Here is a 17,048-nt window from a genome sequence, read left to right as displayed (position 1 = left end):
CCTCAGAAGAGGCTGGTCTTTTCATTTGTAGGAAACACCATTTTCTGACCTTCCTGGTTTCTGCTCACTTACCTTGTCTGGCATGTGACTAAGTCAAGGACAAACTGCATGGAAACAATCCAAGCATTCTCCTCTGAGGCTCCAATGCACCAGGAGACTTAAGGACCCTGCCTGTCCCCAGGGACTGGCCAGCACTTCAAAAGCTCACTCCTGAGAACTATAATTATACTAAGTTTGCTGAGAGTTGTTTTAGGTGTTCTGTTTTTTTTTTTTTAAAACATAAAAGAGAATATAACCATACAAACACTCCATTAAGCTTCACTATAGTAACTATTTCACTATATCCAGCAGAACATCCCATGCCACACTTGAATGTAGACAACCAATTTTTAAGTCTGTCAACCCAAAGATGCAAGCCATGCACTCACGGTACTCCTGACAGATCAGGGAAGGTGGCCTCAAAGGAAGGCCTGAACAGTGCTTGTCAAAAAGTACTGTGAGGGGTTGGGGATTTAGCTCAGTGGTAGAGCGCTTGCCTAGCAAGCACAAGACCCTGGGTTTGGTCCTCAGCTCCGCAAAAAAAAAAAAAAAAAAAAAAAAAAAAAGTACCGTGAGTGCTCAGTTGTGCTGGTTCCCAATGGCCCTGGGTACCCAGTGTCCACAGGATCACTATTCTGCTTGTACCTCTCACCTCTGGCCTCCACCCTGCCCTTCCCCGCCATCTAAAACCCCGCCACACTGGCAGTTCTTTCTCTCCTGGGCTGACCCATCACCTCAATCCAGCTCTAAAGACGAGCATGCCCCAGCTGTAATTGAGACCAAAACCTTTTGATCATGGCTTTGTTTTTGAGACAGGGTCTCATGTAGCATAGGCTGGCCTCGAACTTACTATGTAGCTGAAGGTGACTTTGAACTTCTGATTCTCCTTCCTTCTCCTAAATGACGGGACTGCAAATGTGGGCAACATCTGTCACAAGGCACTGGGGAGTGGCCAGGCTCAGCTCCAGCCCAATCTTCACCTCCGAGGCTCCTTGTGGACCCGACTTCCTGGGTGTTTCACAGGTGTCTCCCATCCTTGTGTAAGTACACTCAGACCTCTCCCACCTATAACCAGGCATGCTCCAACTCAGGAGTCACTATCTATGTGAATGTGTCATGATATCACAGTGGACAGGAACCACTGTCTACTGGAAACTCCAGATCCAGTGCCATGCCACATTTAATAATCAAGTGTCCCTACTTTGATCCCCCGCTCCCTTAACGCTTATGTGCAGACACAGCCAAGAGACTATGTGCCAGGCCAGCCCTCTAGAGTCTTAGCCTCGACACTGGCCACTCCAACCCTGCAGGCCCTCTGCAGCAAGCCCACCCCCGGCACTCACTACTGCACAACACAGTCTTCTGGGCACTGGCCCCCTGAGCCTTGTCCACCCAGCCTGTGTGTGACCACCCCAAAGCTGGCACCTGCTTCCCTCTTGTCCGGTGGTGTGTGCAACCTTGACTCCTTGACTGGCCTCAAGAGCCCTCCCTCCATGTCACCCTCACTTCTCCTTCAACAGACGGTGATCATCACGGTTACATAAACTATTTTATTTAAATAAAACCAGGACTGACCCTTTCCCACACACACCAGCACATGTCCTCGCGTACTCGCGCACTCACGTCCTCATCTCTGCTCTTCCTCAACAGCCACCTCAAACCCCGCAGGTTCTCATTGTGACCATCCTCAAACCTGAAACCTGGGAGAGCCCATTCCAGACGTGGGCGCTCTTCTCCCAGCCCCGGGCAAGCACTCTCCCCATCCTCCTGGTGGGGCAGGAGGTCAGCTCTTCCAAGGCCCCAGATCTGGTGTGGTTTCCCTTCACACAAGCCAAGAGCACCAGCACCCAGAGCCACTCTTTGAGGCTGGGACCCCTCACTTCAGGTCAACTCCTCCCACACAAGAAGGGAGGCTTTGCAGCCATGCTTAGAGCGCTCCCCAAAGGTTCCTGGAGTAGGTACTATCTGGTGTGAGGAAGAGCGACAGAGAGCGAGTGAGCACCAAATTCCCTGATGCCACCCTGCAGGAGGGTGCCAAGCTCCAGTTCAACCTCCACCAAGAAAAAGCAAGCCCAGAGCCACACATGAGGGAGCGGGTGGGGGTGGCAAGGTCTCAGCCTTGAGACTCTCACATCTCTACCCTCCAGCATAGACCCCATCGGGGGGCCTACTAGCACCTTGGCAATGAGAAGGGCCCAGCCCAACTGGAGACAAACCACACAGACAGGGGGCATTTGGAGTTGGTCCTAATCGCTGCGTTGATAACAGGGTTTGGCTCCCTGACCTGACACGCAATTACAGACACACAGCATAGCCGCTAAGGTCACAAGGAGTGCATTGACAGAAGGTGGTGTCTTCCAGAGGCACGTGGACATTTACACACTGCTCACAGGCAGGCTGGGACAGGACAAGAGCACAGGCTGCCGGGACTCAGCAGCATATCTAGGGCACCCTGGGGAGCTGCCTTCTGGGCAGACAGAGCCAGGAACCAACAGGTGAGGGCCTGTCCAACCACTTGGGCAGGACACGTGTTCTCCTGTGACCTTCCTGTGTCTTCTAGACTAAGTTCCCTGAGGGGAAAAGCCGGACAGATAGAAGTCGGGTCAGAAGAGGAGATCACAGAGACTCAGGTGCCAAGAGGGAAGAGGAGCCGGGCCAGAGCGCAAGCCTTCTGGGTGGGTAAGGCAAAGAGAGAGCTGCCTCCTGAGAGAAGGAACAGTGAGAAAGCTAGGGAGACAGGACTGAGACACGGCTGACCTTGCCCAGGGAAGGCTGCAGACCAGCTCTGGGGCAGACAGGACTCGAGGAGAAAAAGGCCTGTGGGGCCCCGATTGCCCAGAGTAGAAGTCAAGCCAGCACACTGGCCACAAAGCTACAGGCTGACACTGCGCTGGTGCCGGCCCCCTCGGACTCCACCGTCACTTCCCCGGCGTCCCCGGCTCTGGGGTCCCAGCTCCTGGCCATCTAGACTGGCATGGTCTGAGAGGCCACGCAGGTGCTCCACTGAGTCACACTTCTGCAGGTCAGAGGCCACGGTGCGCAGGCTTAGCAGGCTGAGCGTGTCTGTATCTGGGCCTGGACCAGGTCCGAGGCTGCTGCCCTCCTCCAGGCCCCCGCCCTCTGCCCCTTCAATCCCACTGTCCCCATCCTCAATGCTCTCCAGCCCAGCTTCAGCCCCCACAGGGGAGGATCGCCGTGGGCCCAGGGGGTGAGGAGGCAAGCCCCGGCGCCGGGCGTGAATCTGCTCGCTGATCTGTTCCAGGTTACGCAGGGCCACCGAGTAACGGGTCTTGGCCTGTGCCACCTGCTGCTCCAGCTCTGTCACCTTGGCCTTGTGCTCCTGTGGAGGGGACAAGTGACCTGTATGTAAGATGGCTTCTGAACCCACTCAGCACTCTTCCCTAAGGTCAGGCCTCCTATCCTGGCCCCGATGCCCTCAACACCTCTGAACAGCAACGCTTTCTCCAGCCCGACTACACCCTCTGAATGTCCCTCTTGACCTGAGCTTCACCCAGCCTTTCTCCCAGGGCTTCACCCCACTGGCTCTTCCCCCTCCCTTCCTCTCCATTCTTCCTCTCCATCTGGCTGGTTTGCCCCCGTTCCCAGCTTCCATCAATTCTTACTTTCCTCATTTACCTGTGCCTCTTGATCAGTGTTCTCTACCAGCACAAACCGCTCGCCCCGGCCTCCCACTCCTGCAGGGTCATTTTGAGCACATGCTAGAGTATTGGTCGGTCTGGCAAGGTTTTACCCCCATCCGTCCCCAGCACTGACCAAAGAAGCACACCGCACTCCCTCCCCCTGCCCATTCTCCCCACTTGGCTACCTCCAGGATTTGGCTGAACTGGGCCTTGAGCTCAAAGTAGGGGCGGCTCTTGCCAATGGCCCGTCGGAGGGTCTTCTGCAGGGCCTGGACCCGGGCCTCAGCCTGCTGGCATAGCCGAGTCACACGCTGATGTTCCCGTTCACCTCGAAGACGCTCTTCCTCTGCCTCGTTTACCTAGCCCAGGTTGGGATGGGGACACCCATCAATGAGCTGGCACACATACATCCCTGGGATCAGCCCTAGGCTGCCAATACATGCACATTGACCTGGGGGCACCTGGACAGAGATGCCTGCAAACTGCTCCCCCACCCTCGCTGTCTACAAAGTGAGACGGATAGGGGTTCAGGGACAGCTAGAGCTTCTTACCATCTCTTTTGGACACAGCTCTCAAGCGCATGCCTCTGTAAACACTTCTCCCTACTGTCTTTGCCTGTCATCATCTATATGACCTCCACTCAGCTTGGCTGACACCATGGGCGGGCGCTACAGCCAGCTCGTTCCCTAAGCGTGGCCGAACACCCTGGCGAACACCCTCAAGCACACTGCAATTGTGCAGCCAAACAATCCTGAGGCACTGCCTGTGGAAAGCCAGAGGCATGTTGGGTTCTCCTAGTTTCCACCCTCCCTACCTGTGTGTAGCCCAGAACAGCGTGTAACCAGGAGGCAGGTGAAGGCTTCAGCTATCTTGTCTCCTAGAACCAGCCAACCTCATAGGTGCTCCCATCCCTACGGCTACCCAACACACCTACACTCACTCATGAGGCCCACAACTGGACAAAGTGCCTTCTCTATGCATTCCAAAAACTGGAAGACCCAGTCACTACCCAGGAGCTGATACATGCCATGAACAAGCTGCAGGAGGCAGAATGAGCCCATGCCAGGGTGCCCCCATCCCCAGTCTACTTTAGGAGCCTAGAAATGGTACACAAATAAATCTCCAAGATACACTGGCAGAGCATAAGACCAGTGAAGGGAAACTTCCTGGAAACAGGAACAGGGAGTCACAAGGCTGAACCTAACATGTAAGTACTAAATCCAGAGCCACTGCCTGGAAGCAGCTCATGAATCAGCCACACCCCGGAGGAAACAGGAGAGCAGAGAAGGCATTCTAAAGAGAAATGTTATCATCGAAGCACTGGAGGCTAAGCAGGGCAGAGGTAGGACAGGTTCCGCCCTAAATGAAACCAAAGCTGAGGGAAGGCTGGAGTGGGAAAGTGAGAGGAAGGCGTGAGGAGGGGAGCAGTGAAGGGGACCTCCCAGCAGCCCCTCACCTTACAGGTAGCATGGTTGAGCATCTCCTGCCATGTAGGGTCCAGTCGATTTTTGTCAGCCATGACCCCCTGCTCAGCCACAAAGACCATCTCCCGTGCAGCGTTGTGCATGCTCACAGCCCGCTCATAGCGCAATGCTGCCTTCTGGGTCTCCTGCTGGGCCTGTGGGGACATGGCCATCAGGATGGGGAGCCATGAAGGAGCCCAGTCACCCATGATACCCCCCCCAAAGGGGTGAGGACAAGAGAAAGAGGAAGGCCCACTTATAATGTCAGCTTCATTTCCCAAACCACACTCAGGACAGATGCCATCAAAGCAACCTTCTACAGATTACTTTAAATAAAAACATTTGCATATATCAGGTTATAGGATGTATAGGATATATGTATAGGATGCTTATCAAATTTACATGAATTCCCTGTTTGAGTTTGATTGCCATCTCCAAGGTATATCATTATATATAGGCACATATTCCAAAATCTGGAAAAAAAAACTAAAATACTTCTTAGCCCCAAATTAAGATAAAGACTGCTTCTCACCTCACTGGCTAAGATCAAACAAAGCATCTGTTACCAGTTTAACATCTGATACATCTTATTCAAAATTAAGACAAGGGATATTCACCCAATACTAGCCAAGCAAAGACCTGGAAGCAAACCCAAGCTTCCAGGTTTACAAGAAACAGAGTAAAAGAGCATGTCTTACAAATGGAAACAGCACAGCTGGCCGTGGCTCTCAGAGGCTGTGGTCACTCACCCCTTTACTCCTAGTCCTCAGAGGACAGAGGCAGGCAGATCTCTGTGAGATCAAGATTGAGGCCAGCCTGGGCTACATAATAAGCTCCAGGACAGCCAGGACTACATGGAGAGATCCTGTCTCAAAACCAAAACAAGAAAGAAGATAGCTATTGAGCGTATAAATAATGTGTGACACAGGCTAGGGTGTGGTGCAGCAGCAACACACTTCTTGAGAACTGAGCCATTTCTTCAGCCCTACAAAGCACTTCATCCTCAGAAGGTGCGGTCCACAGCTTTGGTATTATGTCACAACACAGTGACACAGATAAGATGAAGGAACAAAGACAGCACATACTATATGACTGCATTTTTGTAAAATATACAACAAAGTAGTTTTTAAAACAAAAAAAAAAGCATACTACAGAAGTAATAGTAAAGGCAAGAAAGCATGTTTAGTTGCTTATAGCACACAAAAAAACACAGTTCATAGCAACTGATTGGCTGTTAGAGCTGGAATGGCACACACTGGGCACAAACAGGGTGAAGCAGCCACATGAGTCCAGGAGCCAGTTCAAGGATTTCAGCTCTTCAAATGCTGCACATATATACTTAAAAAAAAATCAGACTTCTCACACCAGGCGGTAGTGGCGAATGCCTTTAGTCCCCACACTCAGGAGGCAGAGGCAGGTGGATCTGAGTTTGAGGCCAGCCTGGGCTACCAAGTGAGTTCCAGGACAGGCTCCAAAGCTACACAGAAAAACCCTGTCTCAAAAAAACAAACAAAAATCAGACTTCTCATACAACCCCATCAATCTCCTGCACTTCTCTAAAAACAGGAGTAGATTGCACATTTCACAAAGTGAATGGCATAAATTACCAAGTCAAACATTTTGCTCTAGGTTGTAGAATAAAGGAGATTTATAAATAGTATTATTGTAAAAAGACAACTTACCAAATTTGGCAGTATCAATAATGTTGTACAAACTCAAGAAGAAATAATTGTAAAAATTTCTGAGCAAAGAGTTTGTTCATGTGTTTGTTTTCAAATGAATGTTAATTATCATTTTATATTGCTAAATCTATCATATATGCAAATTTAAGAACTATCTGGAGGGCAGAAAATAGGCTGAGAGAAGTAGAAGGAGAACATCGGCTTTCCCCCTTACTACTATTTCTATATTTTGTTTAATTCACACATAATTAGAAGTTCTCTTGTGTCCTCAAATTTAAATTTGGTTCAAAAACAAAACTCTGAAAAATGCAAGTTACTAAGAAGTGGCTCTCATATGCAAAATCTAAGTGTAAAATGAGTAGGTTGGATAAAATGTGGTAATGAAATTTGAATTACAGACAATAGTATGGTGATAATATATACCTAAGTGGATAATATAGTGCAGATACCATATTGGACACATATTTTGTGATAAACAAAGATCTATTCCCATTAATAATAATAAATATTAATATAATAAATGACAAAAAAACAGTAGAATTATTGAGCCAGGTGTGGTGGCCCACACTTTTAATCCCAACACTCAGGAGGCAGAGGCAAGTAAATCTCTCTGAGTTTAAGACCAGTCTGGTCTACAGAGAATTCCAGAACAGCCAGAGGTACACAGAGACACCCTATCTCGAAGGAAGGAAGGAAGGAAGGAAGGAAGGAAGGAAGGGAGGGAGGGAGGGAGGGAGGGAGGGAGGGAGGGAGGGAAGGGAGGGAGGAGGGAGGGGAAGGGGGGGGAGGAGGGAAGGGTATAGGAGGGGGGAGGGGGAGGGGAGGGAGGGAAGGACGAGACAGAGAGAAACAAAGAAAAACAGTAGGATGTCAGAGTGGATATCCTAACTACACCCTGAATCCTAACTACTTCAACACAGAAGACATCTAAACACCAGCAGGTGGACTGGTGGGTGTTCTTGGCTGGTATTTCCAAGACCCTGGGTTTGATCCCAGCCCAAGGAAACAAAGAAGGGAGGGGAGGGCAGGGGAGGGGAGTGAAGAGGAAGAGAAGAGAAGGGAGAGGGAAGGATAGAAAGAATGAAGCCATTGGTGAGACTGAACACAGTTTTCTGGACAAGACCCAGTACCTCCACACAACCATTCCTTGACCACGAGCAGCCCATTTTCTTACGTTTTATGTATTTATATGTGCATGTATGTGTGTGTGTCAGCACAGATGCACACCGTGCATGTGGAGGTCAGAGGACAACACACAGGAGCCCGTTCTCGCCTTTCACCATGTGGATCCCGGCGAGAACTCGGGGCATCAGGCTCGGCAGGAGGTGCCTTTAGCCATCTCACTGGCCCCGTGAACCCATTCCCTACAACTGTAAGAACCTCCTCAACTCACAGGCTATTCAGAGCATGCCATGCCCTTAAGTACGGTGCTTTATTCTCCATTCCAAACAGAGACTGAAGAGTCCAGAGACACACCCTGTAGGAAGCCCTCCCTGATTGTAGCTCAAACTGCCCTATCACTTAGTTACATCAACTAGACACACAGCCTAGAGTCACCTGAAAAGGGAATCTCAGCTGAGGAATTGCCCAGATCAGATTGGCCTGTGGGCATGTCTATAAGGCATTATCTTGGTTGTTAATTGATGTAAAAAGGCCCAGCCCACTACGGGTGGTACATCCTGAGCAGGTGGTCCTGGACTATATAAGAAAGCTAGCTGAGTATAAGCCTTCAAGTGAGCCGGCAAGCAGGGTTCCTCATGGTTCTGTCCCAGTTCTTGCTTGGGTTGCTGCCCTGACTTCCATCAATGATGACTGTGACCGGAAGTCACATAAACCCTTTCCTCCTCTGAGGTCTTATAGTATTTGTAACAGTAACAGAAACACGGACACACCTCCTTCGCCAGCCGTCGTGCCTCATAGTAGGGCCGGGCCTTCTCAATACAGCTCCCCAAGTGAGAGCCCTGTGTGTTAAGCTTTCTTGCAGACTCCTGCAGGATCCTCCGATAAGTGGTCCTGGCCTCCTGGACGGGAAGATAGAAAGCAGGCATATAGGTCTCAGAACCTCATTTCTCAGACACACCCGCTCCTCTACCACCGTCTCGATCCAGGGAAACACAGATAGAGACCTCTCCAGACACCGGCCCAAGGGCGTGAGGAATGAGGCACTCACGTCTAGCTGTAGCTCCACCTGGTTGATCTCCTCACTAGCCTGGTTCAGATGCTCCAGCTCCTCCTGCCAAAGAAGGGTACAGGTTAGAACAGATGCAAGTAGCATCAAGTGAACTACACTAGGCAGGAGGAAAAACAGAGAGAAAGTCCCAGCAGACTGGGGAGTGAAGTGAGTCACTTGGAAAAGGGACTCACTTAGAAATGCAGGAGGGACTGTTCCAACAGCACCTGTCCAGGCCAGAGGACAGTCTCATGAAACCTTCACAGTTCCACTTAACTGAGTAGTCAGACCCCCATTGCAAGGATGAGGAACCCAGTGCAGGGAATGCAGTGCTAACACACACAGAGCAGGTAGCAGTGAGCCTCACTGGTCACCAGAATGCACCACTTCCTCTTGATGGAGATGAAGGATTCTCCTCCCTGGGCCAGGAGGGCCACTCAGCACATGCTTACTGCATACTTACTGCTCAGTACTTTGAGAAAAATGTGGAACACAGGGCCCGGAGAGACGGCTCAGGGTTTAAGACTACTTGTTGCTCTTGCAGAGGTACCAGGTTCAGTTCCCAGCACCCACACGGTAGTGCACAACCATCTGCAATTCCAGCTCCAGGGGATCCAGTGTCCTCTTCTGGCCTCCAAGGGCATTGCATGAACATGGTCCACATACATATATGCAGGCAAAACACACACACAAAATAAACAAATCTTTAAAAAGAATGTAGAACACAGCGCACACAGAGGTGGTGACTCACAGTAGTGAGCAAAAGGCTCTTGGCAACAGTAAACCTGTGTGGGAACCGTCACAGGTGCCCCCTAGGCAGCAGGCACACCCACCTGAGCAGAAGGCAGCCCAGGGCAAGACGCCTGAGGCACCTCTTCCCAGCAAGAAGGCAAAGGAGAGCAAGTGCTCCAGGGAGACAAGCTGAGAGGCAGGAAGAAAGACCAGTGAGATGGGGTGCCATAGGAAGAGCAGAAAATAGAGGCCCAACGGCAAAGCGAGTCCCCAGAGCCTGGGGCCACTCAGTCTATGATGTAAGATGGCAGGTCGGAGCAATGGAAGGGAAGCTTGGAGGGACCACAGAAACAAGTAAAAGCTATTTGCTGTGTTACAGTGGAAGAAGAGGAAAAGACCCCAAGGAAATGCAGGACACAGAAACACGGGGCTTGTTGGATGAGCAAGACCCAAGGGTTCTAAGGTTTTTTGACCGGATCCCATCCAATACAGTACAACTTTTCTTATCTATTTTTTTTAAATTATGAGTATGGGGGAAGGGGTATGCATGTGAGTGCAGATGTCTGCAGAGGCCCGAGGCATCAAATTCCCCTGGATTACAGGTGGTTATGAGCCACCCAACATGGGTGCTGGGAACTTAACTCAGGTCCCTGTAAAAGCAGTACATGCTCTTAACCACTAAGTCATCTCAGAAGCCCCCAGTACAATGATCTTGTAGTGGCAAGGAGGAATCTCAGGGAAAAATCACTAGATCTAGTAGTTTGAATGTCTCACTGGTCCCTGGGCCCGAGAGAAAAGCATGGAATCACCCTAGATCTTTCAGTGATGTGGTAGGGAGCTGGGAAAGTGCTGGCCACAAATCATTCTCCCTTGCCTAAGAAAACACATCTAATCCCAGATCCTGGTGATCTGAAGCTACTCCCTAGAGTGCTGGGCTGTGCCAAGGACTCTACATCTGGAAATGCCGGGTACTTAGCTACAGGTTCTACAGGGCAGGTGATCAGCTCCAGGCTCTGACTCCACCAGCCCATGCAGTCTGCCTGCTGCCTATCCATGACAGGCATTAGACAGCAACCCCACCATCTTGCCCCATCTGCACAGATGTGATGTCGGCTACCATTCACCTCATTTGGCCCTTCCAGAAACCCAGGGAGGGGGGTTGGGCTGGAATGAAAGAGCTCACTTATTTCTATAATACAGACACACACGTGCACACTTTGAAAGAATACTGAAAAACTAAAAGTACAGGGAATTGCTCCCATACATCCACTGAAATAAAAAGAATAACACAATGCAGAGACCTACAGTGGAACTAGGAACAAGGACATGAAACTGTGCACAGCCTACCTCCAAAGAGCCATGAATCTAGCTGACTGTCCTTGACAGAGCCACTCACAGAACAATGCTGTGAACTCACATGGAATGGTTCATTTTCCAAAAGCTATGTTTTAAAACTCTTGATCCTCCTGGCTCAGGATCCCTAGTGCTGAGATTAAAAATGTCCACCACCACACTCAGCTATCAACATCACCTTTAAGAAGAAAAACAGGGCTGGGCATGGTGGCTTGTGCTTTTAATTCCAGCATTTGGAAGGCAGAGGCAGACAGGTATCTGTGAGCTCAAATGTAGGAACTAGCAAATCAATGGCACCCCTTGCAATTAAAAAGAAAAAAGTTAAATACCTGCTGCCAGCTACACTGGCACCCATCTGTAACCCTAACACTTGGAAAGCTGAGGCCAAGAGATCCTAAGTTCAAGGTCAGCCTGAACTATAGGGTAAAGCCTGTCTTAAAAGTTCAAGGCTAGCCTGGTCCACAGAGCAAGTTCTAAGACAGCCAGAGCTACATAGACAAACCCTGTCTCAAACCCCACCCCACCCCACCCCCAAAAGAAAGGAAAGAAAGAAAAGAAAAAGCCTGCTAATAGGTCTAACTAGTGCTCACAACGCTCAAACAGAACAAAGAGAAGCTCCCCACAGACAGACGGCTGTGGTAAGCAGGGAGAAATAGTCAAGCTGAAGCATCATGGCAAAGCACAGTGGGAAGCCGCTGAGCACCCAAAGTGCTAAGTGCTGTTGTGGACAGTCAGCAACACATTCCATTTGGCCTGTTCCACCAGGAACTCCCGGCACTCAGCGAAAATGGAATTCAGGGAGGACAGGGTCTGAGTCAGCATGCATCATCTGTCAGAAAGCCAGCAGCCAGCAGCCAGCAGGAGGATGACCTTCTTGGGGCACTCTGGGTGCATTCCCAGAATGCCAGGCCACTGAGTCAAAGCATGGGTGCTTGACTACAAATACTTCTGCTCCACCCTTGGATGCTCCTGGTCCTCTTCCGCAAACCACCAAAGGCCCAGGCTGATGATAAGTAAATAGGGCCAGGGTGATGATGACTGTACTTTGAGAGTTAAACCAACAACACTTGAGGATGAGGACACGGGGTTGCAAAGTCACCCTGAAGAATTGGGAGTAAAGCAAATGTGTCCACATATCTTTAAAAAAAAATGTATCTATTGAAAAGGAAGTAGAGACAAACATGGTAGCACATACCTATAATCCCAGCACTCAGGATGCAGAGGCAAAAGGATCAGGACTTCAAAGTCAGCATGAGCTATATAGTGAGTTCAAGACCATCCTAGATTACATGAAACCCTATCTCATAAAAAGAAAAATAATAAATAAATAAATAAATAAATAAATAAATAAATAAATAAATAAATAAAAGAGACAGAGAAAACCAGAGTGGAGGCCAGGCCCATACTAGCACTAACCCACTTCTGTCTACTAAGACCCTCTTTCCAAAATCTGGAGGACGTGAGGAACTACAATGATCCAATGAAACCTTGATGGAGACAGCCTCTTCTCAAGAGGTAAACACATACTACAGGCAGGTACAGGCTAGTCTCCAGTCTACTTCCGGAGACATCCCACCAGATGATACACATGAGCTACCTGCCTGTCAGCCATGGAAAAACAGCCCCACATTAGGGAGCCTCACCCAGGGATAGGCATTTCCAAGAAATTTTAAAAATTCCAAAACAGATCAGAGGCCTGCCTCTGGGCCACCCCTTGCCTATTGGACTCAGCCCTGGGTGTGCTTTAATTTCATATCTTATCCTATTCAGCAGAGTAAATGAAATGTTTTTAAAACTCCCTAGTGGATTTTGATGGATCTGTTAATGGAGACACATTAAATGCGTTGAGACTCTAGAAAAACAGACACTCCCTGAAAGAGCTGAAGCACATTTCCAAGGCATGTGATACAGACCACCATCAACACTAAAACAAACTCCGAACACACACTGTCTCACCTCCTCAGCACCCAGAAGAATGCAAATACAGAAGGGCAGAATGTTGTGGCCTCCACCTCAAAACTGTGGTATTCCTCACATCAGGCTGCTTTTTCCATACGGCGAACTCTGAACCCCTGGTGAGGCTGAAGAGCTGACCTATCTGTGCTTGTGCCATTCAACGAGGCAGAAGGGAAGACCTTCCCTCCCCGGGCAGCCTACCACAATCTACCAAGTATGCAGCTCACACAGCTCAGCAAGAGAAACAAGGGTCTAGTTTGCCCCTCCAGTACCACAGTGCAAGCTCACTGGAGGCAAAGTAGACCTTGTGCATCCTCAGGGCATCCCAACACTCCAGAGCTCATCAGTCAGAACGGTGACGGCAGAAATTTCCCATCAGCACCATGACCACAGCAGAGAACTTCAGTTTTTATTTTATCTGACTCTATTTACACAGGGACTCTGGTGGCACCTCCTGGGCAGCGCAGCGCAAGTGCATCTCTTCATTCTACTGCCTTTGCCTACATGGGTCCCAGAAAAGTACACAGAACGAGAGGCTGGTGGAAGAAGCCAGGAGAGGAGGATTTTCCAGGGCAGAACAGGGGATATTTCAGGAAGGTATAAGAGGTGCATTATATGCCCTTCTCCTCAAGGAACAGAGAGGGCTCCTTCTTAACCATCTATAAACGCTACCACACAGAAACAAGCAAATGTCTTTGTAAAAGAAAAGAACTCTAGACTTCTGTGTACGGTGAATGGGAGCTGTGCAACTCAGACAAATCAAATCCCTCACTTTACAGAGAAACTGAAGCTCAAAGATGTTAACCTTCTAAAAAAAAATCACAGATCGTGGGGCTGGTGGCTTGAATGTCTATCCTGATTTTTTTTTTAAATGTATTTTCTCAGTGGAGGACAAGTCTTCAGAATGAGCAAGAGAAGCTAAGTTGTTTTCAATTCAGCCCCAAGAAGCACAGCAGCAATAAATTACTGACTCATGCCAGAAAAGAATAGCTCACCAATGCTCCATTAGCCCAAGAGGAGCCTCACCACACACACACACACACACACACACACACACACACACCCTCAGACCCACACACCAGGACCAGCTTTGCTTTCTTCACAACTCATTGGCATTACCCAGTAAGGTTTGTTGACAGAGAGGCCCAAGAACTCAAGCTCTAGGATGCTCTGGCTATCTCCAGAAGGAGATCAATCATTTCTCCAAGTAACAGAACTTCAGAGATGCAGCCTACACAAATAGCATTCCTGGGCACATGCTGGCCGTGATCTGCCCGAGAAACTTCCCCGTAGAGTCCGCCTTAGACAGTAGCCTGAAACACTACAGATAACTCAGCTTTACCTAGCCAGCCATCTCTCCCCCACAATCCCAGTCTCCCTCACAGCCACGTCCCTGCTGTCTCTTACACAACCATCTCCCTGTCTTACCAACTAAACTGCAGAAAAAGTGAAGAGATCTCCCCACTCAGCCTCAAAACTGCCTCCCAATCTCAGTCACCTCCTCTTGCCTCCAGTACATGCAAAGCTATCTGGGCAACCAGTCCCTCTGCTTATTCAGAAAGGAGGACAACGGTTCTGTGCCCTAAAGGGTACCATCATCCAGCATACCTCAAGCACCCTGGCAGGGTCCCCACTCTCCCATGGCACTTGTCACGATAAACCGCAATGTTTTGTGGACATACTTGTTTCCTTCTCCCTCCCAGTCCACTGAGAGAGAGAGTAGGTGTAAGGCCTCATTTCTCTGACATCTCTTCAGCGAGTCTGGAATCTGGGCTCCCTCCCCTCCTCCCACCGGGTCCTCTCACCTGTATCCTCGGGTCCAGTTCTTCCTCCTCTCTGGGGGACAATTTGGTCTCGCTGCCGTTGCCCCCGCCTCCTCCAGGCTCCTCAGCGACGGGGCTCCTAGGGACTTCATCCTCTACCATCTCGGGCCGCAGTTCCCCCTGTGGCGTCTCTCGGCCCCCCGGAGCCTTTTTGAAATCAGCCATGCTGGCTGGAAGAGGGCAGAGCCCTATGCACAGGAGAGGGCTGGCATGCTGGGACCAGGGCCCCAGCTTGAGGCTTCCTGGGCTTTGGATGTCCAAGAGAAGGGTTTCTCTTCTCAAAGGCAGAAAAAACAGTGGGCACGGGAGGCACCTCGCGCTCGGCTAGGGGCTGAGAGTCAAAGTGTTGGTGAGGTCCCTATAACTAAAGCCTCGTCTGTCCAAAAGTTCTTCACACCCCACCACGGGGAGTCCACCAAGAGACCCCAGCAACAACAGCCCCAAATCAAGGAGCAAAGGGGGCCTGGATCCTGGGCCGAGGCCTGCGAAGAGGAGCACCATTCGGGAGGGGGGAGGCAAAGGCCTCCAGGCCGTGGTGGCAGATGGAGGAGAGAAGGCTAAGTCCGAGCAGAGGCTAAGGGATGAGCCTCTGGGGAGCTGCAGGAGGAACAAAGGCCAAGTTACAGATGATGTCAGCATCAGGACCTTGGCCAGCAGCCTTCTCCAGGTCCGGGGTCTCCCAAAGACACCACTCTACCCTCCGCACACACTTGTGCGGTCCGACCGGTCCCCACCTCAACTTCTTTGCTCCGGCCTCAAGGACTTTAGGTCCGACTCTGCTCCGGCCCCTGTTCGTCACTCCAGCCCCTCCCTAGCCAGCACTCTCCAGACGTCCCTCTGAGCCCCCCACCCTCTCATCCGCACTCTCTTTCTATTCAGCCGGTCCCCCCACCATCACCCTCTCCGGCTTAGCCACTCACCTTCTAACCCTCCACCTCGCCTCACCAGTCCTGCAGACCATCTGAGCCCCCGGGCTCCAGCCCCACACTCTCCCGCAGTCCCAAGGTCTGAGTCCCAGACACCCCACATAAAACCAAGAGCAAAAATCCCCCTTCCCGGCTTTACCTCAGTTTACCTTGTTGTGCGGGGAGCGTCTAGGGAGCAAACAATCTTCCCCCTCCCTCCCCGCAACAAGACTGTCCAACCAGAAACGCCCCGGCGGCGAGGAAACGGAAATACGCCATCACGTAACAACGCTATCCCTCCCTTCCTCACTGACAAGCCTTGCCCTGTGCGGGCTCAACGCCCGGAGGGCTGGGCTTCAGCGTCCGTACAAGATGGCGCCGCTCTATATCCAACGTTGCCTTTCCTAGCTTCCAGTTCACCCCCACCGAGCCTAAGTGAAATGAATGCATGAATAATAGATTCCTAGGGAAACTACAGCGGGTGATGGAGACCTATAGTCCCTCCCGACTAGGGAAGTGCTCGCCGTAGTGTCGTAAGAGAGAGCGGCCATCTTGCTTTACGGCATAGAGACGGTGGCTGTGGACAGTCATTTCCAGGCGTGAACTGGAAGTGGTGTTGTGGACTTCCGGCTTCGGTGGCCTCAGCTCTTTCGGATTTGGGGATCGCTACTGAAAACAATAGTCGTTGTCCAAAGGTGCTTTCTCTCGATTCGGTGAAACCGGCGGGCTCTGGGTCAGGGAAAGTGAGCGAACCTCTCCCGATACCTGTAGCCGGCGCCATCGCTCCCGCTAGGTAGCGAGCCTCACTGGACGCCAGCTACGCCGTGGATGTCGAGGATCTCCAGAGTTTGCTCGCTTTCAGGAGGAGGACGAGGAGGCTCGAACTTCGCCCAGTGCATCACTCCCTACTCCGTAAATGGGTGTCCCTGCTACTTAGGCAAGAAGGACCGAGGCTAAGGGTTGCAAGGCGGGGTGTTTGGTCGGTACACTAGCCTGACTGCGTCATCCCGGACAGGCTTTTCCCTGGAGATGAAGCCCGCACCTGGGCCGAGTTCCCTTTGGGTTCTGTCAAACACAGCCCGTGTTTGGTAAAGCGGTTAAGAAGAGATTTTGTTTAGTCGAGAGCTGCATTCCTATTTGTGTAAGGGTCTTTAGGTATTTTAAGGAGAATGTGGATGAGGAGGGAGAACGGGGGTTCTGTAGTCAGAGAAGTGAAAGGAATTACAGAGCAGTGCAGTGACGTTAGGATGCTGCTCCGTGTTAAAAAGTATTCCGTGGTTTGTT

At 50.6% G+C, this 17,048-nt stretch overlaps 1 protein-coding gene across 2 annotated transcripts; it reads right to left on the bottom strand.

Moving 5' to 3' along the window:
* Nucleotides 1-1,569: 1,569 nt before the first annotated feature.
* Sh3bp5l (SH3 binding domain protein 5 like) lies at nt 1,570-16,042 on the bottom strand. 2 transcript variants are annotated; one of them, XM_028861131.2, is made up of 7 exons: nt 15,935-16,042; nt 14,842-15,456; nt 8,996-9,058; nt 8,718-8,846; nt 5,137-5,298; nt 3,866-4,039; nt 1,570-3,379 (listed from the first exon to the last, which is right to left on the bottom strand). In XM_028861131.2, the coding sequence occupies exons 2-7, from the start codon at nt 15,022-15,024 to the stop codon at nt 2,912-2,914; spliced, it is 1,179 nt and encodes a 392-aa protein (XP_028716964.1). In that variant the 5' UTR covers nt 15,025-15,456; nt 15,935-16,042; the 3' UTR covers nt 1,570-2,911. The 2 variants fall into 2 exon arrangements, with proteins under 2 accessions (XP_028716964.1, XP_028716965.1); XM_028861132.2 differs by having other exon boundaries at nt 15,925-16,029.
* Nucleotides 16,043-17,048: the final 1,006 nt, after the last annotated feature.

The sequence above is a fragment of the Peromyscus leucopus genome, chromosome 8b (assembly GCF_004664715.2).
Source record: "Peromyscus leucopus breed LL Stock chromosome 8b, UCI_PerLeu_2.1, whole genome shotgun sequence".
NCBI classification, from domain to species: domain Eukaryota; kingdom Metazoa; phylum Chordata; class Mammalia; order Rodentia; family Cricetidae; genus Peromyscus; species Peromyscus leucopus.
The sequence above is the reverse complement of the archived record's forward strand: the minus strand, read 5'-3'. Positions and strand labels throughout refer to the sequence as shown.

What these genes read in the sequence shown, in the direction of transcription:
- Sh3bp5l (XM_028861131.2), bottom strand. Translation starts at nt 15,024, where the DNA reads ATGGCTGATTTCAAAAAGGCTCCGGGGGGCCGAGAGACGCCACAGGGG. An exon ending in AACTGGACCCGAGGATACAG is followed by an intron (nt 9,059 to 14,841) that starts GTGAGAGGACCC and finishes CTTCTTTGGCAG; the next exon opens with GAGGAGCTGGAGCATCTGAA. An exon ending in AGGTGGAGCTACAGCTAGAC is followed by an intron (nt 8,847 to 8,995) that starts GTGAGTGCCTCA and finishes CTTCCCGTCCAG; the next exon opens with GAGGCCAGGACCACTTATCG.